This window comes from Rattus norvegicus, chromosome 1, assembly GCF_036323735.1.
Source record: "Rattus norvegicus strain BN/NHsdMcwi chromosome 1, GRCr8, whole genome shotgun sequence".
Lineage (NCBI taxonomy): Eukaryota > Metazoa > Chordata > Mammalia > Rodentia > Muridae > Rattus > Rattus norvegicus.
In genome coordinates, this window is record NC_086019.1 from 162787990 (window position 1) to 162815661 (window position 27672).

The window sequence follows — 27672 nt, forward strand, 5'->3', positions numbered from 1 at the left end:
GAGAGCATCTTACCACTTTTTCAAAAGACCCAGGTTCAATTCCCAGCCCCCACGAGGTAGCTTATAACTATCTATAATGGTACAAATGGTGTATTTACATACATATTGGTAAAACATTTATATTCACAAAGAAGAAAAGGTTTTCCAACTTTTCAAAAGCCTAAGCAGAAATGATCCACTGCCCAGCTCCGTGTCACTCAAACACAGGCTGAACCTGAGACAGAAATCCCAACTTCTAAGTGCTCTGCTGTGAACTACTGGGCAGGATGCCCTCTGCCATCAAGTTAGACCCAGTGTGATGACCAAGAGCGAACAGCCACTGTTCAAACATTCAGTCCTAGAAGGCTGATTAAATAAAAACCTCTACAGTTTTCCAGGTTCCAGCACCACTCCCCCAGCCCCTACCCCACCACTGTCCACTTCAGTGACTGTGCCCTTCACAGCTAAGGAAATAAAGTATGGCAGAAATCCCCCAACTGGAAAGATAAGAAGCATAGCCACTCCCTTTTCCCAGGTCACAGGGCAGAAGGAAAGAGTCTAACAGGAGGGAGAGATGAGCTCCAATCCCCACATCTGACACTAGCTCATCCTCTCACAGCCTGCTTTCTCACGGTGGCTACCTACCGCATGCCTGGCAGGCGAATGCTCCTGCCCTGGTATTAGAGACAGACATCAGGATTGTTGTGCACCCTCAAAAGGGAAACAGACCCTCCAAAAGATTAAAACAGGCAGGCACAGTTGCCCATGGAGGTCTGTCTGTCCAGAGGCTTCTGAAGGGAAGAACAAAAGCACCAATCCTGCATGGAGGTGGGTGAGTCACAGGTATAGAAAGTCACTTGACCTCTGTGCTTCAAACACACATAACCCTAAGCAGGACTGTCCTGCCTTCCTCTGTGACTGCTGTAAAGGTGGAGCGAGCTTACTTAGAGGCAAGTCCGTACCGACTGAAGTATACAGTAATTCTATTACACTGTCCATAGATGTGCTAATCATATATAATTACACGGGGTTGGGGATTTAGCTCAGTGGTAGAGCGCTTGCCTAGCAAGTGCAAGGCCCTGGGTTCGGTCCCCAGCTCCGAAAAAAAAGAATAAAAAACATATATAATTACAGCTGCACCTCAGCTATCATCGACAGCATGGGACTAACTTGCATGTCAAGCTTGAGAGGCCAGAAGGCTCCCTGAGCCTCGGTTTCTTTATTTATGAAATGAAAGCACTGGGCTAGATAATTCCAATACTTTCTGTCTTTTTCTTTAAAGGCAGGATCTTATGATGAAGCCCATGCTGGCTTTGAACTTGAGTCCCTCCTGCCTCGGCCTCTCAACTGCTGAGATCACTGGTGCATGCTGCCATTCCTGGTTCCCTAACGTGAACTAGAATTTCTTGACTTTTGAGATGCAGCACCTAACACTAAGGAGGCTACCCGACTGGTTAATAAGCACTGTCCAAGAAAACTGGGCTATAAGTCAGAGCTCCCACATTTCAAAGATGCAGTGCCAGGACGCATACAGATGTGGAAGCTTGCTCTTGCCCCTTAGTCCCTCAGACAATGTCAGCCTCGCCATCTACTCAAGATGACCATTTATGTGATTACATGTGTGAAACTCAGTCAATAAGTTGTGATTTCAATCTATGTTTCTTTCATTTGAAAGACGTTGATACTTTTGAATTCCATTCCTGGTCCAATTTCTTCTCACTAAAGTGAGAAAGCAGTGCCACCTACTGGATCCCTATGGATATTGCTTTTGCAGTTTTCGTCACAAAAAGAAATTTCTGCAGTCTAAATTTTTTACAATCTGTCAAGGCCAGATAATTTAAGTGTCCCACCAGGGTAAGTTATATAAAACTAAATGCCACAAGGTTAAGCTCAGGAGAGTTAGGCTGAAGAAGACACCTCCCTCTCAAAATGCTAATTCCCAAACCACGAGAGTCCTAAACAAAGCTGCTACACCGCATTCACTGACAAGCAGGCCAGGCCCGGGCTGGGAACACCATGTCAGTTCAGTGGTGAGCACTCGAGGTGAAGCACCATGGGCTTCAGATCCCAGTGAACATCACTTCTTGTTTGTTGCTGAGCTCTGCACACATGCCAGCCTCCTCTTATACACACTCACGTTTAATCCCACTCAGCTGAGGGCTGAAGTACAGATGGTTTTCTGCATTTATAGATGAGAAAACAGCCAGTTTTCCCAGGGTCTCCTCAGTAAGCAGCAGTCAGCTCATGGAGAAAACCACAGCAGTCTGACTCTGAAGCCGGTGTTTCTTACGTTACCCAAGGCGGCAGCCATCAGCCTCCCAAAAGAGCAGCTATGGAAGGAAACCCAGGCCAGAGGAGCCGACCTGCACACATTACAGGCAAAGTCCTGGAAAGATATCTGAAAGGCTGCAAGCACACTGGCAAGGCCAATTTTATCTCCTCCCTCCCCATAGCCGTCCAGCAGCCACTTTCCCAGGCAGAGAGAGTCCTCACGCTACCACTGCTCCTGCGGACCAATGTTTAAGGTTCACCTACATCTTCTGCAGAACCCACGCAATGCATCATCCAAAATAATCTTTTAACCAACTCGATGAAGACTGTGGTCTGGAATACATACCTACTGTCTCTCCTCTTTAACACACACACACACACACACACACACACACACACACACACACACACGACTGTTCATCTGTATTTTACATTCCTTAGTTCCAACATACTTAGTTTAATAGGTATGCAGTAGGTGCTTAATGCTGGGATGGTAAACAGAGAGATGAAGGGGAGAATAATAAAGATTTTACTCACTCATGACACATTTGCCAAATAAATGAAATTGTATTACATAAAATTAAATATGAAATTTTACTACCTAGAGTTAATTAGAACAAAGTAGTCTTCAATGTCGCTGGCAGAAGATTAAGCAAGTGATTGAAAACTGGACCACAAGTCATGGTGTGTGCTTTGTAAAGACGTCCTCCGATGAGCTGTGCACAGGCTGGGAGACAGGGTGAGCGGCTGGCTCTGCGGCAGCAGACAGCAAAGGCTGCACCAGGACTCTAAAGCTCGGGTCAGAATGCATGTTCAAGTTTAAATGTCTCACCATCACTCTCACTACTGGGACCACAAATGTGCATGTATTGCCGCCTTCTCGGTCCATCACATTTAACACTACCGTGTAGACAAAGCCTTTTTTTCCTTACGTCTTTCCCGCCCTGTTTCCCTTTGCTAACTGGAAACCTCTAGCACTTACCAGGTATTCTTTAATTCTGAACATGTACACATAGGTTTGGCTTAGTTTTTGTTTTGGGACTGCATGCCATGTAGCTCAGGCTGGTCTCAAACTTTCTATGTAGCAGAGGCTAACTTTGAACTCCTTCCCAATTTTCTTGCCTCTATTTCCCACCATGCCTGACGAGAATTCAAGTTTTCAACCAAATCCTACAGCTGTTTAGTATCAGTAGCCTCCTGTCAAACAGACTGATGACCTCAGTCTCAATCAACACCTCACACATCACCGCTGTGACATTTCATCCCCTCTGGGGAAGCAGCAATTGCTGAAATCCTTTATCCCAGCCACTGAGAACTGAATACTCTCAAAGAGCATCCCTTAAAAATGTCACAATGATGTCCAAATTTTATAAAAGTTTCTCTCCAGCATACTCCACGAATTAATGGCAGACTAGTCATGATGGGAAGACCATACTCTGAGTAACAATAGTCTAGTTTGATTGTTTTGTGTTTTGTTTTGTTTTGTTTTGTTTTGTTTTGTTTTGTTTTGTTTGAGACACAGTTTCTCTGTGTAATCCTGGCTGTCCTGAAACTTGCTCTGTAGACCAGGCTGGCCTCCAACTCAGAGATCCTCCTGCCTCTGCCTCTCAAGTGGACTGCTACCACCTGGTTCTGATTTGATCTCTTAAAACACACAAACTCACTGTAGAACGAATCACTGTCACTTGACTAGACTTGCCTGTGACAGTGTTTCCTGAGACTCGGACTAGATAATGAAAAGGAGGACAGTGTACGCACGCTGGGTTTCTCACACTCACGTCATCTCTCAGCCTCCTGACTCATCACCTCACCGTGCTGCTGCCATGCCCTCCCCTCCATGATGGACTGAACCCCCTCAAAATAGACCAAAATACCTTCCCTCTTCCTGGAGTTGCTTTCTGTGAGGTGTTCTGTCACAGCAAAAAGAAAAGTAGCCAGCACAGTACACAAGAGTACAGGAGAGAGGCTGCTGTGTGACGACCTCATCTCGTGACCTTCAGAACTGGTTTATGGGTAGGATGTACAAGGGTTTGGAGCTATGGATCAAAGAAACTCTAGAATGCTAAGATAACTTAATGGGCCACTCTGGTGAGAGTGTGGAACCAGAATACCAAAGAAACATGAAGATGATGCCCATACAATGGATTCTATCAGGCCAGGGTATGTATGGTCTGCTCAGTGCTCTCAATCAGGGTCACAGAAAGTATGCAGTCAGATTTACAGTGGGAAGCAAGAGTCCAGTGAAAGCAGCTTGAAGTGTTGAAGAGATTAGCACCATTAAAGAGAATCCACCAAAAGGAGAGGTGAGGCGTCTTGGGGACAAGACCTCACCCACTTCCTCAGACAACATCGGGTGGCCTGGACTCTCCACAAGAATAAATAGGAGCAAAGTAGAAAGCGAGCTGAGGGCCAGCACTTGCTCTCTCTTTCTGACTGTGGACACAATGTAACCGATGCATCAGGTTCCTGCAGCCACTCCTTCCCGTCCTGCTCAACTGTACCCCTTCAAACTCTGAGCTAAAATAGACCTGCTTCTCTTCAATTTCTCTTCTCAGATATCTTGTCACAGCAACCAAGAAATACTATGATTACTAAGTTTTTGTCTCTTATCAGACAGTCAGCAGTTAAATCCCTTCTGTCTGGACCATTTTACATTCTTCACATTTTCTTACATCCCACATTATCTTTCATTTTCCCTGTTGGTAAAATGTCCATGAGGTGTAAAACTTGGAAATTAAAATGTAGCTGTTCTGCCCATTTGTCTGAAGCAGTGCTAGAGAGAAGACTGCTCACTAGTGAGTGATAGTGCTTTTCAGATAAGACTTCTGGTGCCTGCTGCAGGTGATGAGGTCCACTATCACTGGTTGGTAAGAAAAGCTCTCCTCTCTAGTAGCTTTTAAGTTTCCCCCTTCAAGTTTAATTATAAAGTTCTGAAACTTCTTTTTCACCTCCTACAAACGGGGGCTCTCTATCTCAGCCTGGAATGCTGGGAGCCCGTTCTCCTCACTCAGCCACTTCCCAGCTACACTGTTGTTTCTGTACACTTCGATTCCTGTTCCAGAAATGTTCATTTCTGTGTTTGATGGCTTTAGGTAAGCCTCTACATTTCTTTGACTTGGCCAATTTTGCCCTTTGTTTGGTATAGGAGACATTTTTTTAATCTAGTTTTTTTTTTATAAAAGATTTAATTATGTACGTGAGTGCTCTATTTGCATATATGCCTGCATGCCAGAAGAGGGCATCAAATCCCATTATAGATAGCAGTAAGCCAACATGTGGATGCTGGGAATTGAACTCAGGACTTCTGGAAGAGCAGCCAATGCTTTAAACTGCTAAACCATCTCTACAGCCCAAAGACAGTCTTAATATATTCACCAACAGTCACAAAGATCGCCTATGGCTTTAAAAAAAAAAAAAAAAGGTTGAAACAATGCTTTCTGGGATTGAAGAAATGGCCCAGAGGTTAAAAGCACACACTCAGTACTGCTCTTCTAAAGACCAGAGTTCAGCGTCCAGCACCTTCATCCGGCAGCTCACACCACCTGGCCCTCTAGCTCCAGTGAGCCGAGGCACATCCAGTCTCTGCACGCTCCTGCACTGGTACACACGCACCACACACACACACACACACACACCCAGCCTCTGTAGGCACCTGCAATCATAGGCATAGACACAAAATCAAAAATAATACAAATAAATCTTTTCAGACAGTGCTTTTAAGCTTCAGCTGATATTGCAAATGTTCCTTTGAAAGTTGCTAAAGGCACAAGATGAGATAGAATTCTAAACTGACAATGCTAATTAACTGGAGGAATAAGATGCAACTCACATAACAAGCACATATCCAAAAACATTTCCTAACCATCTGGTTCTGAATCCCAGCTCTGCTATCTGGCTGCTGTGCAATCTTAGGAAAGTTATTTAACTTCTCTGTTCCAGTTTCTCTTCTATACATGAACAATTGTGGAGTTGAAACACAGTAAAGATGTAAAGTGTTTGCTGCCTGGCATTGAATAGCTAAGTTAGTTATTAAGTGCTCACTAAATATTAGTTACTGTTACTACTTTCAGGGTTATTCATCCCATGCTCCCAAGCTTCCACCACAAAGGAGAAAAATTTCCCAGTGTACATCTTGAGAGAACCCGTCAATCCCTCTGGGCTGTGGCTTTCTTCTCCTCAGCAGCTCTAGGTGGCTTACCTAAGAGCTCTGAAGGGCTGGCATGCATGGCTCAGCTCCCCCACGGCCGCCACCATGGGGAACTGTCTACACACACGCAACTCTGCTTGCTCAAGGATCAGGCTTTGTCTATAACAGACAAGTTCATTTCCATTTGCTCTGTTATTCCGGAGGGAAGAGGATCAGGTCAGGAGGAAACCGCACACAAGCCTTTTAGTTACTGCAAGCTTTTAGTCACCAAGTTAAACAACATTTGCCAGTCAGATGTATCTGCTCTCACGCCACCTTCTGAACTCCATTTTCCTATCACCCATCTTGTTCGAACTTGTTCAACTCTCACAAGCAGAAAGAGAAGCCAGGTACTGGTACCTACCCCAACCCCCACCAACTGTGAGTCTCTACCCATGGGATTCTTGAGGGTTTAACTACAGCGGCAGATACTATGTTACGCTTGGTAGACACTGGCTCCAAATGCTACCATGGCCTCTGACTGCAAGAATCTACTAGATGAAGAGTCAGGAACCAGCTGCAGGGTGAGTCACCCTCCCTCCCATACCAGGACAGCCTTGCTTGGCAAGGGCAGCCTCATAAGTCTCTTACTTAATCTCTAATGTTTTTACTAAGCAAATACCATGTCCCAAGAATTGTGGCAGGGAGTGGGGTCTAGGGGTCAGCATCGCTCATGTCAGGCTGACCCCACAAAGCTTACAGAGGGAAGAAGGGCAGGCCTCTGGACAGAGCAGCACATCTGGCAGAGGAGATCTGAAAGATATGCAAGGAACTCAGAAGACGGAGTTGGGAAATAAAGGTGGGAGACTTTTGCAGTTGGAACTTCTAAAGACACCACCTAGCATAAATCTGTTTGCTAAAGTACAAAAGGCAATCTTCCAGTCCTTGCTTTACTAGACCACTGCATCTCCTTAAAAAAAAACAAAGCAATAGGAACAGCCAAGCCCACAAGTTTACAGAGCTGGGAGGGAAGAAAGCAGAGGCCCTGGGCCCCGAGACACAGCACACACTCTTCTCTTTGCCATGGGCACTACTTCTTGGTCACTCACTGCCCACTTCAGCCTGGCCTCTAAAGGTTGGTGCTCCAGGCTGGGCTCCTCAGCCCTTCCCTACTGTACTGCCTGTTGCTAGCCTGTGCTAGCCACACATCCATGACTTTAGTAACTTTACCATCATCCCACATTTGTAGTTTAAGTCTCTCCAGGTTCGGGGATCCAGATGGCTACTTTTAATCTAAAGATACTGTACACGTCCAGGGCCATCTTACCTCAGGATCTGGGTTCTTCCTCCCCATCACACCCCGCCATGTCCCAAAGCTTCCTCTGGCTATCACCTTTTATCCATCCAGTTTATCCAAAGTCACCCTTGGCAACTCTTTTTTTTCCTTTTACCTCAAACACAAACCACAACAAATCCTAGGGATTTGGCTCCTAAACCCCAATTTTTTTCTGAGCTGGGTGTGTGGCTCAGTGGTAAGCTTGCCTACACACGCCTGGCCCTGATGTCATCTGTCTTCCCTACACTGCCAAGGTCCGTTCCAAACTGTTATGTCCTGCCCACAGCACTGCAAGGTCCTTCTCACTGTCTCTCCACAGTCACTCTTGCTCTTTAAAATAAGTCAGAGCTAAACTATTATGTAAATCTGGTTAGAGCACACAGCTCTGTCCTGTGGATAAAATCCCCAAACACCCCACGCAGTCGCCTGCCTGGAGCTACTCTCACCTCCCTTCCGTCCCTAAGACTCACCTTGTGCCCTTTCCACTCTGTGGCCTTCCAAGCTGAGCACCCTCTCCTGGAGAGCTCCATCTACTCAGCGCCCACGCCTTTCACACACTGTTGTCTACTCACAGTCTGGGCTATAACTTTAGCAACCCAATCCCCAGGAGCACTTTTCTTGTGGCACTAGTACAGGCCAGTCTTGAATGCTGGGGCCGTGGCCATCCTCTTGCCTTAGCTGGAAGAGGAGGTATGGGGGGTGTGCCTGCACCTGGCCCTCCGTCACCCCTGTGCTCTCAGCACTGAACACAGGAGCCAACCCTGGGCAGGCACTCAGCAAACCGTGGGATGACAGACAGCATCCGAGTGTGGCATCCACATAACAGAGGTAATGAACAACAGGGTTTCTGAGCAGAAGCAACATGAAGACTTTGCAGGAGAAGGGAGTTTTGGTTTGGTTGGTTGATTTTGTTTTGTTTTGGTAAAACTCATCAGAGTAGGGAGAGCAGACTCTGGCACATACCCAACACCTCAGCTCAGCCACTTTAGACCCTATGGAGTTCATCCTCCCGATCATGAGATGCCAAGAAGACCAGCACGGTGGTTTGTGGCAAGTGCTAACCAGGATGAAGATGCCGAGTCAGCCCCTGCCATAGGGATGCTCACAGAAGGCCCTTGCTAACAATGGGCTCTGCCTCGCCTTCCTCTCCTCACTTTTGGATGCAGAGACAGCAATGGCTACAAAAGAGCTTCAATTTCAGTTTCCTTCTTTCTCTCTTTTGAGGCAGGATCTCACTGTGTGCCTCAAGCTCCCAAGGATGCACCTGCCCCTGCTTCCCACTGGCTGGGATTAATGGCTGTGCAATATATCTGCTACTTGGGTTTCTTAGGCTTGCTGAGATGATAAACATGACTGAACACGTCCATTAAACTCTTCCATTTAGACAAAAGTCACCTTGTTTGTTCTGGGGGAGGGCAGGACTGGAGAGTGGGACCTGGGCTTCCAGCATGGTGGTAAAGCCCCCACTGCTGAGCAACATCCCCGGCCTGTTTCATCTTCAGACAGGGCCTACCAAGGCTTCCTAGGCTGGCCTTGAACTCTGAACCTCGGCAGGATCTGACCTTTAAGTGGCTAGGAAGTGGCTAGGATTGCAAGATTAAGCCACCACACCCAGCTCACTACTCTCTTAATCCCCTAATAATTGTGTAGAAAGTAGCTAGCTCAGGTTTCCCTTTGAGGAATATAATCAGGGTTTAGAACCGACTTCTCAGAGTGCTTGTGTGTCCTGTGAAACATGCTCTCAACACAGAAGGCATTTGTCCAAGCCACCCCGAACACTGGGCTCACAGTGACACTTAAAACATGCTTCTCTTTACTCAGCTCTTCTCAAGAGTCTGGTTTCCCAGGTGCAAAGCACCTGCATTTACCAAAACTCAGACCATCCAGAGACGCCTCTTACCTTGTGTTCAAATGGAGCACCGTAGTAGCCATCGTTCAGCCCAAAAATGATTTCATTCTGGTTGCGGGCATGGATCTAAGAAAGGAGGAAAACACACTATTAGTTGATCTTATTCCAGAGGCCAGAACATGACAGCTGTAACCCGCCCATTTCCACAACGACAGGCAGGCAGTTCTGTCTAAACAAAGGGGCAACAAAGAAAGCAGATCTCAGTGAGTGACAGAGGAGAAAGTCCATCTAGTCAAAAGCCTCACAATCACTGTGTGAGACTACTGGAGCCAAGAGTGGTTGTCACAATACTGCTTACCTTGGAAGGACTGGAGGGGGGTGGTGCAGGGGTGGTGTGGTGTGGGGGTGTTTGTGCAGGGAGAGGACAGTGGCAAACCACATATGCTCTGATTTAGTTTAAAAAATAAATTTAAAAACTCTACAAATGCTTTAAAATTATGATGTCGGATTAACTTTTACTTCCTATTCTTTTTGAGGTCAATTGCCCCATGCTGCAGTCAGTGTGCCCCAGACACATGACCTCACCTGCAAGGCCTGAAGACTACAACTTAGAAGGATTAAAGAACAGGGACTAGAGAGGGCTCATGCTTAAGAAACCAGCTGCTTCCAGAGGACCAAGATTCCATTACCACAACCCACATAAGCGACTATAGCTCTAGTCCCAGAGATTCAACCTCCTTCTGCCCTCCATGAACACAATACACACAGTGTACAGACATACAACAGTCCAACACCCATACACATAAAGTAAAAATAAATCTTTTTTAAAAAGCAGATTAAAGGGACTGGAGAGATGGCTCAGTGGTTAAGAGTACTGACTGCTCTTTCAGAGGTCCTGAGTTCAAATCCCAGCAACCACATGGTGGCTCACAACCATCCGTAATGAGATCCGATGCCCTCTTCTGGTGTGTCTGAAGACAGCTACAGTGTACTCATATATAATAAATAAAAAAATCTTTAAAAAAAAAAAAAGCAGATTAAAGAGTAGTGAGACCGGTGGCACAGACCTGTAATCCTAGCTCTGTGGGAGGGGAGCAAAGGCAGGAAGATCATAAGTTCATATGTGCTTCATATTGAGACCCTGTCTCAGAGAACACATGGAGGGTAGGGTGGGCAAGGAAGAAGAACTGAGATCTAAAATAAGAACTATGAAATGAACACCCAGATTTATTTCTTTTATCAGAAAGAATTGTAATATTTTTTTAAAAGGCCCTGCTTTTGAAATGAAATTAAGAAAGTGAAGGTTACAAAAGGGTGAAAACATGGGCTTCAGTCAGTGGATCCATCAGCAGACAAGCCCTGTGAGCACCGGACTCCATCTCCCTCCTTCCATGAACCACACACTTCCCGTTTACCTGGTTGCTTACTGAACCAAACACAGAAACAGCATAATGGTTCTGTAATCACCAATGTGTAATGACCATCATAAATCAAGCAAGAAGTTTTCTTCTTCTTCTCAGACAAAATATTTCAAAAATCAGTTTCAAGATTAGATGGGTCTGGAACTTTAGAAAAATATGTACCTAGAGAAAGAAGACTAAAATTATGCTCATCAAAACGTTAGCAACTGTAGCCAGGAGTGATCTCACTGGCCCCAAAACAACTATTACCTTTTTTTAAGTGTTTTTGTCTATTTAAAAAATTTTTATTAATTTTTATTTATATGAGTACACTGTTGCTGTCTTCAGACACACCAGAAGAGGGCATCAGATCTCATTACAGATGGTTGTGAGGCACCATGTGGTTGCTGGGAGTTGAACTCATGATCTCTAGAGGAGCAGCCAGTGTTCTTAACTGCTGAGCCATCTCTCCAGTCCCATAACTATTACTTTTTAAATTGAAAGAAAAATATGAATGCCACTAAAGATGGGAGAGGAAGTATGGGGAGACATACATCTGCATGAGGTCAGCTTTCCAAAGTGTATGATGTGCGAAGCTGACCACTGAGTCAGTTCACTGAAAAATTAGATACGCGCTAAAAAGCTAAGGGCCCAGGTCTTTGCAGCCTGGTGCCCCGCACGCATCCCACCCTGCAAACCAATCACCATCAGCAGCACATGCTTTAGTCCCCACCTCAGTGAGGTGGAGAAAACGCCCTGCTCTGTCCTTAAAGTGTCAGAAAGACAGAAGGACATAGAAGTGAGACAAACAAACAAATGAACACCCTGTCTAGTGATGGATTAGAGATCAGGGAATATAAATCTCAGAGCAATCTCTCTGCTCTTGACTAATAAGAAAATACACTATTCAGTGTATTTATTCAAAACAGTCTATAGAACGGAGCACACATTACAGAACATTACAGAGCTGTTAGATCATGGAGAGAAGCATGTGTCTGATTCTTCCTCTTTAATCATCTCAGCTGTGCTAGGATGGTCACATGAAAAAACAGACGAGGACTGTGTTTATTAATTAGTAATTAATCATTAATCTATCCCCAAAGCTGTACTTTCATACCTTTATACATCACACCTCGTAAGGCAGCTGTTAGTCCAGATGCCTAATGAATGGAAGCCAGGGATCAAGAAAAAGCCCAAGGCTAACCACTGAGTGACCTTCAAAATAGGAAAGGGGAAGAGGACATTAACTGCCAGGCTTCACCCGCCTCCCCCACTTCAGACCCAAGCATAAGGGCTCACACATCAGGTGCTGCTGGACTGTGCCAGCACCATCAACAATGCTTCCAAGTGCCCCACCTTTTCTCACTTCCTCAGCTCAAAATGAAATCAACTTCTGGGCCCACTCTCAACTTCTCTACTCTGGTTGATTCTAACTCATTCTTCCAGATTTACTTGGGACCACCATCATCTAACTATGAATGAAGAATTCTGTTTACTGACAGCAGAGTTCACATGACACATGGAACATTTACCACTGTGCATTGACTATCTGGGGCCATAAAATGAACCTTAAGAAAGCTCAAAGCATTGAAACCATAAAAACTACTTTCCCTAAACTCAATAGAAATAAAATAGATATCAACCACAGGAAGATGTCCAGAAAATCCATAAATATTAAAAAGTTAAAAGCATACCTTTATGCTCAAAGAAGAAATAAAAAGTACATTTGAAAATATTTGGAACTGAGTAAAAACACAGGGGGGAATTTCTGGACTATGCCTAAAGCAATGCTTAGAAAAAAATTTACTAAATATTTATTCTGAGGACAGAAGTAAATTCTCGAAATGGGAACTCCGCTCTCCCTAAGAACTATGGAAAGAATAACCAGGAAAATCCACAGCAAACAGAGTAGTAACCATGATAAGATGAAAACAGATTGACGGACCTGAAAAAATAAAGATGATCAATGCACATGAACACTGTATTAAGATTAGTAAACGGAAAGTCAGCAGTGACGGGTCAGAGGGAAAGGAGATAGAACACACCAGGCACAGAACACCGCAGGCTCATTGCAGACCTACACACCCGAAGGATCAGTAATGACTGTGGACAGCTCTATACCAAAGTGCATAAAACCTCAGATGAAACAGACAGCTTTCAAAGAAAATCCATCAGCACTCACTGAGGAGCCCCACATCGGGGACAGTAAGTTCCACTTCAAAACCTCTCACAAAGAAATCTTAACACCCAAATGGTTCCATTGAAAAGTTCTGACAAATGTTTGTAGAACAATAAAAAAATCTATAACAACTCCTCCAAAAAGTGGAAGCAGGCACGCTGCAGCCACATGAGAGCAGTGCTACCCGAGCCGAACAGAGAACACTTCAGTTCACTGTTAAGAGAAGGTCAAGTAACTCTTGGGACTCAGGTATTGTTTTCTTTAACAAAATATTAACAAACCAAATCTGTCAGTATATAAGAGCCCAACATGTATATGATATAAAACTTATACAGGCAAAGGGTAATGCACTGTAACTAAGTAGGGCTTGTGTCAGAATTCAACCCAAAGTAATAACCAACACTTAAGGCTAGAACTGCTTGGTACATTAAGAGCAAGAAGAAACTTCTTTAACCCGATAATATTATACTTAATAGTAAAAGGCTGAATAATCTGATATTCTATTTAATTCTGAAATGCTGAATAATCTGATAATACTATACTTAATTCTGAAAGGCTGAATAATCTGATAATATTATACTTAATACTGAAAGGCTGAATAATCTGATATTATACTTATAGTAAAAGGCTGAAGAGTCTGATAATATTATACTTAATAGCCAAAGGCTGAACTTTCTCCCCCAAGATAAGGCAGGAAAAAAAAAGAAAAATAAGGATTTGCCCCTCATTAATCTTTACTGAACGATGTACTGAAGGTAGCAGCAATAAAATAAGACCTCCCCAAAAAGATGTAAAGAAGTACATTTTAAGGTGGGTGTTGCAGTTTGAATGCAAAGTGATCCTTTCACAGGCTCACTATTTGAACACTTGGTCCCCAGATGGTGATGCTGATAGGAGAGGCCAGGGAACCCTAAAATATGGAGGCTGCTAGAGGAAGTGAGTCACTAGGATGGGTCTTGAGGTTTCCCGAGGGGTACATTTCCTATTCATCTCCCTTTGAATTCCTGACTGACCTGCAGTGTGTGTATCTGCAAATGAGCATGCAGATGTGTGCAGGCCAGAGGTGAACATCAGGCATCTTCCTCAGTCTTTCTCTACCTGATGTTTTGAGGCAGGGCCTCTCACAAGACCCAGAGCTCACCTGTCCAGACAGACTGGCTGGCCAGTCAATTATGGATACTGTCTTAGCATCCCAGCATGGACTTACAGATCGGCCCTAGAGGTGGCCTTTACCTAGGTCTGCAGAGTCTATTCAGGTCCTCATGCTTCTGCAGGAAGGGCCTTACCGACTAAGCCACGGCTAAAACAGCGTTGAGTTAAATTTACATAAAAAGATGGGAATGTATAAGTAGAAGCCTGTTATGTGAGACCTGTAGGCTGGCATCGTGCACATAAATGCATACAAACAAAATATTTATACACAGAAAGTAAATAAATAAAAATTTTCTTCGAAAGAAAGTGAAGATAGCAGAAAGTACCTGGAAAGCATATATTTTATAAAGAACTATTATCTACAATGTATAAGGAGTGTTTTTGCATAGTACATACATGTGTCTGTGCACGAACCTGGAAGCCCAAGCCTGATTCCAGTAACTTCTATCTAAGCATCTATCTTATATATGGAGGTAGGCTCTCTTACTGAATCCAAGACTTGCCTTTTTGCTAGTATGGCTAGCAGCCTGCTCAAGAGATGCTCATCTCTGTCTTCCACACACAGGCTATCATGCACACAGGGTTTTAGTGAATTCTTGAAACCCAAACTCTAATCTACACATCTGCAGAACAACCGCTTTAGGCTCTCTCACCAGCCTTTAGATACAGAACTTTTACAAGTCAGTAACGAAAAGTTGAAATAACCGAGTAAAGAATGAACAAAAGGTGTAAACAAACACTACACACACACACACACACACACACACACACACACACACACACACACACACACACGTGCACACACATTTGGGGGTTGAGGCATGGAGGAGGTGGGGGAGATTGGTTGGATTCATTAGGGATATCTGAATTAAACTCACAATAAAATACTACTTTTTTGTTTGTTTTTGAGACAGGGTTTCTCTGTATATCCCTAGCTATCCTGGAACTAACTCTATAGACCAGGCTGGCCTTGAACTCAGAGATCCCCTTGCCTCTGCCTACTTAAGTGCCAGGATTAAAGGCGTGTGCCATTACCACTTGGTAAAATACCATTTTACACCCTTAAAATGGCTAACAAGCAAAAGAATAACAATAAGAGAACAATACACACCCATAAAGGTAAGAAACAAGCAGAAACACTACGCACCACTGCTGGGACTGAAGACCTTTGCATTCACTTGCAGAACCACCTAGTTACTTACAAATTTCAACACTCACTTACCCTAAGAGCAGACAACTGCATTCTTGGGTATTTACCCGAAAGAAATGACAACATATATCAACACAAAGGCCCACAGTCAATCATCCCAGCAGCTTTATTCACCATGGAGGGAGTTATTCAACTCTATTTATACAGTTCACTGAATTGTACACTTTTCTACTGTACTGCAGTGCGTGCTGAGGATGGAGCTGGGCCTCGCTCGTGTGGGGCAAATGTTCCACACCAAGCTTCACTCTGAGCCCCTGGGGAACTGATCCTATGCACAGTATGCCTAAATAAGTCTAAGTTAAAATCCAACACATCTGAAGTCATCCCTCCCTGACTCTAGGGCTGGTTAAATACTTCTTCTACATGCTTTCTAACTCTATTTAAAATAAAATAGTGTCTTCAACCCTCCGGGTCCTTAACAGGACAGAGGACTGGTAGAAAGCACAGACCACTCAATGAACCTGATTCTCTTCATGGCAATCCACTTGGCTTTCTCCATCTATCTCTACAGCTCTGTGAATCCACTTCTCTAGTGTGTGCTGTGGCCCCTATTTGAGACAAGGCTGGGTTCCCTATGCTGATGATGACTTTCTGTTGGCTTAAAACACAATTTTCCTGTGCTCTGCCACCCCAGTGTGCTTCCCTGTATACCCAGCTTTCTAAGAAGACTCTTGACTGTTGACTCTGAAATTAGCTTATGACACATGAACACAGGATGGTGTTTTCAGACCATCACCAAAGGCATTCGTGCATGAGTTAGGAAGCAGGATGAAGGCCAGCTTCACAGCCAAAAGCTCCCTGCAAGCCACAACAGGGTTAAGACACACCACTTCCACAAGACATACACACTCGCAGATGGCAGACTAACAGTACCCAGCATGTGCCACGGCCAAGCAGAGACAGAAGAAAAAAGTCTAAACTGAGCATTACTATCTGACAAGTTTTAATCAGCAGCTCTACGGGCTGGGTACTAAAGCACATGCTAAATCATGCTCAGAATACTCCTAAGAGGACTTCTGGAAGGCCAGCAGTAAAATACAGACAAAAACAAAAACATTGAAGAGATGAAACCATTTTAGAGACTAGAAGTTGGCGAAGGAAGGAAGAGTGATGTTAAAGGCACAGCTCTGGTCAGGACAGAATGACACAAAGTGAAGATCTAGCACAACATGGCCTCACGTGTATGTGGAACCTTGAGGAGATGAACTCAAAGGAGCAGAGAGAATCGTAATCTGCTGAGCTGGGACCGGGTGAGTGAGGGACAGGTGTTTAATCAAAAAACTAAGGTTCAGTTAGAAAGTTTGAGCAATCCATTGGGCACCAGGCATGCAGCTCAGTGGTAGAGAAGTTCTAGCTTGCACAAGACCCTGGGTTTCATCTCAGGCACCACATCATCGTTGTCATAATCAATAAATAATCAAATAAAAAGTACAGTAAGCATGCTGAAAGTGGCAGTTTTTCAATCTGAAAAAATCGTATTTCAATTGTTCCTTTCAAAAGTGTGCACACTAAACAAAGATTACCCAAACATTAAGGATGTTCACAAAAAACCTACAGCTAACACCTGAGGGTAACTTTTAACAGCAGTAACAAGAGCGCCAAAGTGGAGCAGAGGGCGGCTGCGCCTGCTCAGACCTGCCTCTGACACAGCACAAGGAGGAGTTCTTATGTTGGACAGATCTGAACCCAAATCTGAGTTCACCCTACTAAGTGATCTTCAGGACTTTCTTAAACCCTCTCAAGCTTCAATTTTCCCAATGGGAAAAGAGCAAAAAATATCAACCTTTGCAAAGTTGCTCTAAACGTTAATTATAATAACTTCTATATGGGACAGTAAACAGATTTTGTTTGTGTGCAGTTCTGATAGACTTCTGACACATTCTGGAGCTATTAGAAAGGATGATGGGGCTACCTTTGAGTTTAAGAGTAAGGAACATCAATTACAGGGCAGCAAAGGTAAAGATGGGGCCCAGCACAAAAGGCACATCTGTCATCTCTGGACTCAAGATAAGAACTGCCCTTCCCACTCCTGGATGCCCCAACCCAACTGGGGAAAGGGAGATGTTTAATGGTGCGTGTACTTTGTTTCAACATAATTTTCACTATCAAGGGGAGAATATCCAATGAGGCCAAAGAAGCACAACGAGTAGAAAAGTATAACCACACACACACACACACACACACACACACACACACACACACACACAAAACATATACATGTATGGACATGCACACTAGGATGCTTCTGAGTTTCTAAATTATTATTATCATTATATTATTATTATTATTATTATTTAATCCTTTTTTACAGTCCAGTCTTCATCCCCCTCCCAGTCTGCCTTCTGACTGTTCTACATCCCATACCTCCTCCTCCATCCCCCCACCCCACCTCCAAGAGGATGTTCCCTCCCCCCTACTGCCAGACCACCAGACCTCCCCACTCCCTATGGCCTCAAGTCTCTTGTGGATTAGGTGCATCTTCTCTCACTGAGGCCAGATCAAGGCAGTCCTCTGCTGTATATGTGTCATGGACCTCATATCAGCTACTATATGCTGCCTGGTTGGTGGCTCAGTGTCTGAAAGATCCAGGTCAGTTGAGACTGCTGGTCTTTCCATGGGGCTTCCCTCCTCCTCAGCTTCTACCAGCTTTTCCCTAATTCAACCACAGGGGTCCCCGGCTTCTGTCCATTGGTTGGGTACTAGTATCTGCATATGACTCTTTCAGCTGCTTGTTGGGCCTCTCAGAGGGCAGCCATGCTAGGCTCCTGTCTGCGAGCACTACCTTAAAGGTCCTTTGTGTTTGTTTCTGTTACCTGTGTCTTACTCTAGCCCAGGATGGTCTGAAACTCACAGTGTCCACCCTAGACAGGCCTCGAACTTGCTGAGACCCTATTTTAGCCTCCCTGCTCTAGGTGGAAGGTGTGAGCCACCATACCTAGCTAAGGGCTTTTTGGCAACTCAAACGTAGCTAAGTAAGAAACTTAAGTTAACACAGTATCACAGACTTGTTTGTTGCTGACCTGGTTCTGTAACAAGGCTCTGCCAGCTGAGAACTCCCTGAAGACCAGAAAGAACTCCAGCTTAAGGCCAGCGTCCTGCTTGTTTCTTTTGAGTGCTGGGATGATAGGTATGTGTCAGCCTGGAAAGTTCTCTCTTTTTTTTTTCTTGTACTAATTTACTTTCTTATTTTTTTCTTTTCTACTAACATCTATTATAACTGAAAATGTAGAGAGGAACATCAATAGAGCTAGACAGGTTAATTTGTAGAGGGCAACCCCTTGAAACATCACTCTGAAAATTACCTGCTGACCCAAGTACTTCAGCCCATCCAAGTAGACTTTCCACTCTATCAACAGCTGATAGGCCTCTTCCTTTCCACCCCAAATCTTCACCACAAAGCAGGACACAGATGTATCCAGACGGTCCGGCATTATTCCAAAGTCAAGACTCCTCCACGTTGGATTCTGTTGATGGAAATTAAAATATACTTTAGGAAGACTCAACTTCTTTACAAGAATTTCCATTAGACAATAGATCATTTTGTTTTAAATCTAAGAGAGGCTGATAAGATGACTCAGTGGATAAGAGCACTGGCTGCTCTTCTGGAGGACCCAAGTTTGATTACCATCACTCACAAGGCAACTGTACCTCCAGTACCAAGACACCTGATGTCCTCCTGTGGCCTCTGCAGTGTGTAATGATATACAGTCATACATGCAGGCAAAACACCCACATATTTAAAAAACTAAAAAAAAAGAAAGGCCAGAGCTGGTAGGGTGGCTCAGTGGGTAAGAGCGTTTGCCACCAAGCCTGACAACTTGAGTTCAATCCCTAGAACCACATAACAGAAGAGAACCAACTCCTGGAAGTTGTCCTTTGACCTCCACATGCACCTGGCATGCTCAGACCCCCTGCTCCCTAACATACACAAAATAAATCCTTTTTTTAAAAGACAAAGGGGTTGGGGATTTGGCTCAGAGGTAGAGCGGTTGCCTAGCAACCGCAAGGCCCTGGGTTCGGTCCCCAGCCCCCCCCCCCGGGGGGGGGGGGGAGACAAAGGGTAGAAGCACTTACACTGACCCTCACTGACATGGCTTCATACAACACTTTTACTCATATATTCGAGAAAATACATGATTATTAAAAGCCAGCACAGATTAACACACGGACGCACAGCTGGTCGTCATGCTGAGAATAAGAATACATGCTGTGCTTGGCTCTAACTGGGACAGCCATACAACATCCCCACCTCCAAGGCTCAGGGATCATAAAGGATGAAGGGAGAGGTGGGGAGCTTTTGGACAGCTGCAGTCCAACAGTATTTGCCAAGCATGTCAGAACCATTGCACACAGTACTCACTGTGGCTGTGACTGCACGCACAGGACTTCACAAGATCAAGCTATGGGGCAAAGGTGAGCTCGCTTATCAAGTTCCACCCCAAGCAGGAGTTAGGCAACTGGTAACTGATAGCTGCTGGGGTTGGGAGAATTAGATTTCTCCAGGGATAGGAAGGAACTGGAGGAGAGGTAGGGGATAGGAGGTGGTCAAACCACATTACAAGCATGCATAGCATTCACACACAATAAGGGAGGCAGTGGCATGTAAGCTATGCCCCCAAAGCAAGTCCAAGGCCCTGGGTGCCATCCCCATATAAACAGAAATAATTACACTGGAACAGTGCAAAGTCCAGTGACAGAATTATGCTAAATATTACACAGCAGCACAGAACAAGCAATAAATTCTAAGAAGCAGGGAAAACAGGAGCTTGGCTTCAAAAGCACAAATAGAATTTCAGCAAGTTAAATTTGGGAATTCCAGACAAAGGGAATGTATTACCAGCATTCAGAGGTGTGAGGCAACAAGTGTCAGCAGGGACCTAAGAGGAGACGAAGCAAAAGGAAGGCTCACAGGCTGTGAACGCCCAAACCCTCTGGGCATCACCTGGCTTCCCTACTCCCCTCAGATAACTGAAGATCCTGACACAGTGGGCTGTGGGATTCAGGCATGTAGCCTAGTCATGCACTTCATACTGCACTGCCCTCTCCTCTCTTCGCTGACAGGAAGTTAAATGACTCTCCCTGCCATTCCACACCCGTGGTCTGGGCTGACCGATGCGCATTCATCCATCATAACCCACATTCCTAATGATAACCTCTCTGCAGAGCTCAGTGGTCAGCCAGTGATTGTTGAGACATTGTGCTCAAATACCTCAAACCTGCCAACGGGTTGGTAAAATACAAACAAGACACAATTAAGAGAATGGACATGAGAGCAAATGTTAAAACTTGTGCAAGATTAAAGCCACCTTCACAGGTCAGCCAGGAAGGAACTGGTCCTCGACAGTTACCTCTGGGCCAACCCTAGTCCTAGAGCCTGAGACTAGGCTCCCCTCTGCTCCCCATTGCTCCCCACTGCTCCCCACTGCTTCCCCTGTTCCCTTCTGTTCCCCTGCTCCCCATGTTCCTCTCTGCTCCCCCTCCCTGTTCTCCTCTTCCCCCCCTGCTCCTCTCTGCTTCCCCTGCCCCTCTCTGCTCCCCCTGCTCCCCCCTGTTCCCCCTGCTCCCCCTGGTCCCCCCTGTTCCCCCCTGCTCCCCCCGTTCCCCTCTGCTCCCCCCTGCTCCCCCTGTTCCCCTCTGCTCCCCCCTGTTCCCCCTGCTCCCCCCTGTTCCCCTCTGCTCCCCCTGTTCCCCCTGCTCCCCCCTGTTCCCCTCTACTCCCCCTGCTCCCCCCTGTTCCTCTCTACTCCCCCTGCTCCCCCCTGTTCCCCCCTGTTCCCCCTGCTCCCCCCTGTTCCCCTCTGCTCCCCCCTGCTCCCCCTGCTCCCCTCTGCTCCCCCCTGTTCCCCTCTGCTCCCCCGTTCCCCTCTGTTCCCCTCTGCTCCCCCCTGTTCCCCTCTGCTCCCCCCTGCTCCCTCTGTTCCCCCCTGTTCCCCCTGCTCCCTCTGTTCCCTCTGCTCCCCCCTGTTCCCCTCTGCTCCCCCCTGCTCCCTCTGTTCCCCCCTGTTCCCCCTGATCCCTCTGTTCCCTCTGCTCCCCCCTGTTCCCCTCTGCTCCCCCCTGCTCCCCCTGCTCCCCCCTGCTCCCCCTGTTCCCCTCTGCTCCCCCCTGTTCCCCTCTGTTCCCCCTGCTCCCCCCTGTTCCCCCGTACCCCTGTTCCCCTCTGCTCCCCCCTGTTCCCCCCTGTTCCCCTCTGTTCCCCTCTGCTCCCCCCTGCTCCCCTCTGCTCCCCCCTGCTCCCTCTGTTCCCCCCTGTTCCCCCTGCTCCCCCCTGTTCCCCCCATACCCCTGTTCCCCTCTGCTCCCCCCTGCTCCCCCTGCTCCCCCCTGTTCCCCTCTGCTCCCCCCTGTTCCCCTCTGCTCCCCCCTGTTCCCCTCTGCTCCCCCCTGTTCCCCTCTGTTCCCCCTGCTCCCCCCGTTCCCCTCTGCTCCCCCCTGTTCCCCCCTGTTCCCCTCTGCTCCCCTCTGTTCCCCCCTGTACCCCTGTTCCCCTCTGTTCCCCCTGCTCCCCCGTTCCCCTCTGCTCCCCCCTGCTCCCTCTGTTCCCCCCTGTTCCCCCTGCTCCCTCTGTTCCCTCTGCTCCCCCCTGTTCCCCTCTGCTCCCCCCTGCTCCCCTCTGCTCCCCCCTGTTCCCCTCTGCTCCCCCCTGCTCCCCCCTGTTCCCCCTGCTCCCCCCTGTTCCCCTCTGTTCCCCCTGCTCCCCCCTGTTCCCCTCTGCTCCCCCTTGCTCCCTCGGTCTTACTCTGAGCATTGTACTTGGTTTAGTTTACAAGCATAATGAGGAAGGAATGTGTAACAGACAATATAAGGGTACCTCCTAGTTTACCTATTCTTGAAATGCCAGGGGGAAAAAAGACCTTTGAACCTGTCAGCCTAACTCAAGTTTTCAATGAGGAAGCTGAGGTCTCTGGGGACTCTCCTAGTCACTGAGATGCCTGCCCTGCCTCACCTGCCAACTGTCAGGCTCTCCTGAAGTTCCTTTGTAAGGCTAGGGGCCTTCCAGCCATTCTTCCCCTCCAGTATCCTGGGACACAGCAAGGATCCCTGTATTTGCTAAATAAGCAACAATACATTATATTGTGGGTACTGTACTAAAAGAAATCCTAATCAGCTCGAGGTTAAGATTCCTTTGGCTTTCCTTGTCTGATGTGCATCATGTTTTCCAAATGGCCATTAAAAACAGGCTGGTATAAATATCACTAGAAAAGAAGGGCACCCTGAGCTGTGCTGCCTAATAGCCTTACAGTCAGCATTCCTCCTAGGCTCCGCCCAACAGTTACCTGACAACAGCCAGGTAGGCCTGACTTGCTGTTTGGCCCCTCCTCAAGCTCTCTGCCCCATCTCTCTCTCCATCTCTCTCCCCATGACCCCTTTCTCCTTCTCTCCCTTTCCCCCTACCCGTTCCCCCTCTCTCAAGTGTTCCCACCCCTCCCCGTCTTTCTCTGCTTCTATTCCCTTCTCAACCCCCCTTCCATGCCCCCAAAATAAACTATTGTATACCAGACCTATTGTATGGCTGGTACCTCAGGGGTAAGGGATGCCTCTAGGTGGGCCCACTGAGGCACCTCTCCCACTTCACCATACCCTGCTCTACAAAACATTGAGAAATTGCAAGTTGGCAGTTCTCTCCCACCACCACACAGCACCAGGCTTTCCTTGTCTGTCATCCCCTCCTCAAAGACAGAGGTTTCTCCAGTGTGTTTAACTTAAGGCCTACAGTTCCTGGCATCCCACATGCCAGGTCCCTACTAGCAATGTGTGTACACATTTTGCCCTAATTTTTTAACTCCAGAACCTGTGTGAAACAGGTAACATGCTTCTTCGGGGAAAAAACTCAAGCTTGGGAGACATTAAGAACCTGTTTATCACATGTGTGGTCATAGTTGGAGCTGGCAGTCAAAATTTAAAGCTAACTCCAAAGGCGTGAAAGTGGTAGAAAACTTGCTTTAAAAACAAAAACATAAGCTGGAGAGATGGCTCAGGGGTTAAGGGCACTGGCTGCTGTTTCAAAGGTCATGAGTTCAATTCCCAGCAACCACATGGTGGCTCACAACCATCTGTAATGGGATCTAATGCCTTCTTCTGGTGTGTTAGTGGCAGTGTGCTCATATACATAAATAAATAAATCTTTAAAAACAAACAAACAAACAAACAAAAAAACATGTCTTACATATCCTGGGTTAGCCTTAAACTCCCTGTGTAGCCAAGGATGACTTTGAATTTCTGAACCTCCCAAGTTCTAGGATTGCAGGTAAGCACCACTATGACCAGTTTTATACAGTGCTAGAAACCAGACTCAGGGAAAAGCATTCCAGCAGCGTACTGTATCTCCAGCCCTAGATAACTGTCCCAGGACACAGGGCTACACAAGAGACCATTCAAGGTAAGAGCTATGGGTGTGGCTTTATGCTGTAGCCACTGAAAACCAGCTTGGTATAATAACTAATGTTCTTCATAATAACCTGGAGTTCTTGAGAAGTTAAATAATTCTCTCTTGTGAAGAGAAGGGAAGTGAGAGAGGAAGAGACAGGTCCCGGCCTAGCGGCTGAGAGCACCTGCGGTACATCGCACAGACTGGAGTTCAGACTCCCTATAACAAGCAGGGTGGCCTATGTATGCCTCCCACTCCAGCTCCAAGGGATCCGACACTCTTCTGGCCTCTACATGTCAGAGCGGTCCTGGACTCACAAACACATGCACACACTCAGGTAGAAAAACAAATGTGTACATGCAAAACCATTTAAAAAATTAGGAAGCAGGAGACCAGATAAAGGTGGTGTGGACATGAACTCACAAACTAATGTCCCACCTCACTGAGATTCAACAGAGCAGCAACTGCACCTGTCTTTGAATGATGGAAATGAGAAGCTATCACGCTATGTCAGACAAACATCATAAACCTACAGTTTCAAGACAGTCACGGGGCTCATGCCTGTAATTCTAGTACTTACTAGAAAGTACCAAGGCTGGGGCAAGAAGATTACTCAAGGCCAGCCTGAGTTACATAATAAGCTTTTATTCCTAATTACTTAAAGTCTGAAATCCTTGCATTAGGTTTGCTCATTCTTAATTTGGCATTAGCTAGCATGTTCTTCCACTGTTCTACTAAAGTGAGATCATCTGAACAACCAGTCAACACTCAGAAAGGTGCTCAACCAGAACAATCTATGAGGAAGTACAAACTGAAGTCACAAGGATACCACAGTCCCACCAGAATGACTGCAATGGACACTGAGTTTGGGCTAGGATCGGGAAAAACCTGTGAGTCTCCTACTCTCCTGAGGGACACAGCTGGCACAGAAACCTCTGCAACTTTTTGACAAGTTTGTCTTCTACAGCTGAGCAGAAAAGCCCATCTCTGACACTCTGCATGAGCACACACACACACTCACAGACACACTAACACACACACAGACACACACAGGCAGGGATTTAGGAACACACACACTCACACTAACACAGACACATAAACACAGACACACTAACCCAGACACACACACATACAGAAATGCAGTCTTCCGTTGGTCAGAGGAGACATTCTTTAGAATTGGTGAATTACTGCATGCAACAACAGAGTCTCACAAACATGTCGGATAAAATAGCATTGGCCGCTTGAGGGTCAAGCTGGGCAGAGGTACTCTGCTGTGGGAAACAGAAAAGGAGGAGTCTGCTGGTCTTTTAGGGGTATGTTAGTGAGTGGAAGGAGACACAGGAGAACATAATTGCGTTCCATTCCTCTTCTGTTTGTTTGTGTTGGGAGGAGTTTGTATGTTTGAGACAGGGGGTTTTATTGAGGCTCTAGCTGTCTACTCATTACATAGATCACACTGGCCTGGAGCTCACAGAGACTCACCTGCATCTGCTTCCCATCTGTTGGTATGAAAGGCATCCACCACACACCCTGCTCTACTTTTACTGTTTTCGAGACATCATCTCACTGTGTCTCTCAGTGCCAGCTGATTGCTGGACCCACACTGGCCTGGAACACAGAGATCCACCTGCATTTGCCTCCCAAGTGCCCACATTTAAAGTAGTCCACCACCACGCCTGGCATAAAGGAATGAAATGGGTTTTAGTTTGGTGTTCCGAGCGTTTTTGGGGTTTTTGGGGGGTTTGTTTGTTTGTTTGTTTTTTGAGATTTTTAAATGGGAGGAAAAAGTGACATTTTCATTGTCTACCTCGATGTCAGTCAAAAGCCTGAAAAGTGGGCGCTGGCTCACACTGCCTCAAAGGCAGTCACTATGAGATCACAACAAACACGTGATCTAGAATATAAAACAGCATCATCCCAGATCCTCACCACCGTGTGACAAAGTGTTAGGAAAAAGCATGCAGTAACTATTTTACTCCAAAGTGAAAAGAAAGGGAGACAACAAAGATGCTGCTGAGGTCCACACTACACGGCCGGGAGGGTGGTGTGTGGAGTATCCTCCAGTACCATCCTCAGCTAAGACCCGCCCCTGGAGGAACCAGGGCTCATTTCCTATGAAGACATGCTGGCCTGGGCTCCTTTGTAGGCTGCTATGCTAACACAGCAGTGTACTGACAATCTTCTCCCCACAGACTTTCCTCTATGAGCTTAAAGTACAGTTGCCAAGATGTGAGGAAGAATTCTCAAGTTGGTAAATGCAGACACAGACTGCCACCTATTCATAGTGACTACCCAGTATTTTTTTGTTAAGATTTATCTTATTTATATGAGTACATGTTAGCTGTCTTCAGACACACCAGAAGAGGGCATCAGATCCCATTACAGATGGCTGTGAGCCACCATGTGGGTGCTGGGAATTGAACTCAGGACCTCTGGAAGAGCAGTCAGCTCTTAACCACTGAACCATCTCTCCAGCCCACTGCCCAATATTTTTGATCCAAATGATTTTTTTAACTTATATTTCACCTATACATACAAACCCAATTTTGAGATAAGAGACTGTTCAAGTGGCCTGGTCTATCTATATCCACTGACTATTAGGACTGCTATAGTCTTGAAAGTTCGCTGCTTACTAATCGCCCACCAGAGAATGGAAGATCACTAGTTCTTATCAGGAGGTTTAAAAAGCCATTATCAGCCGGGCACTGGTGGTGCATGCCTTTAATCCCAGCACCAGAGGCAGGGTTCCTCTGAGTCTCCATTGTTTATTATCAGCATCTGTTTCTCTAAATTGCGTAACGACAATTATGCAGTCACAAGAAACACAACTAAAGGTGCATAAAAGCTCTACCAAGTTTTAGAAAACACATTCAGGATAACTCTGTACAATTCACCCTGGTTTCTAATTAGTAGAAGCCCAGCAGAACGCCCTGGCCTTCCTCAGCTCAGCTCAAGCCTTACTAGCAACCTTCCCTGACTGCTCCACAACGTGGAAATAAGTCACAGCCCCACGGCCTTCAGCATCTTCTACCAAACTAGCTCGGCATCACTCCCAAACTGTGGAGCCAGAGGGAACTGGAAACCTTGATGATGATACAGTTTATTTACCCCAGGGTCAGTCTTGGCATGAGCAACATGGAGGCAGCACAAATGTTAATGTATTCAGCCACAGTTCCCCTGAGCACAGGAGACTAGAGAACCTCAGGCCAGTAACTCACAAAGACAAGCTGCTCAGCCCAGCTTCCCACCTCTGCCGGGAAACCGCTCAGTCACGATCCCATTGACCCTTCTGGTGCGCTGTATCTCGTGTGTTCTCTAGACAAATCTGCTCTGGGCTTTGTTTATGCAATAGCAAGGTTCACTGACCTCTAGGTGAGATCAGCTGAAGGAGTGTGTGTAAGGGGAGCCCGTGGTTAGTCTCAGAACTTCAGTTTTATTTGTCACAAGCTGTGTGCCGCCATCAGCAAATCCCCTGGCCTCACTATGAAACAAGACTACACCTTACCTTTAAAAACTGTCATCAGTGGAAAATAACATACAGAACACACCTAACCAAGTCGCAACTACAACTCTACTCTAAAGAAACTGGTGAGGAGAATCTCCAACACCAACAGTTAGCTCTGTGTATCAAATCAATGTTGCGGACTCTGGCTCGCCTCTCCCACTATTACTTTCTAATCATTTTAGTCGCTCTAGTGGCCTGTCAATCATAGTAAGGATACATCTCTACAAAACCCAGTAACAGCAGAAATAATAACTTGGGGGGAGGGTATGTCCAGCTGAAGCCAAAGGCAAACGAAGC

At 46.1% G+C, this 27672-nt stretch overlaps 1 protein-coding gene across 4 annotated transcripts in view; it reads right to left on the reverse strand.

Annotated features, from left to right (window-relative positions):
- Positions 1–27672, reverse strand: part of Uvrag (UV radiation resistance associated) — a 257835-nt gene that overhangs the window by 191476 nt on the left and 38687 nt on the right. For all 4 annotated transcript variants that reach the window (NM_001401542.1, XM_039113238.2, NM_001107536.1 and 1 more), the window contains exons 4-5: positions 18805–18966; positions 9613–9687 (exon numbers count right to left, since the gene is read on the reverse strand). In NM_001401542.1, coding sequence (NP_001388471.1) covers positions 9613–9687; positions 18805–18966 — 237 coding nt within the window. The remainder of the gene's footprint in view (positions 1–9612; positions 9688–18804; positions 18967–27672) is intronic.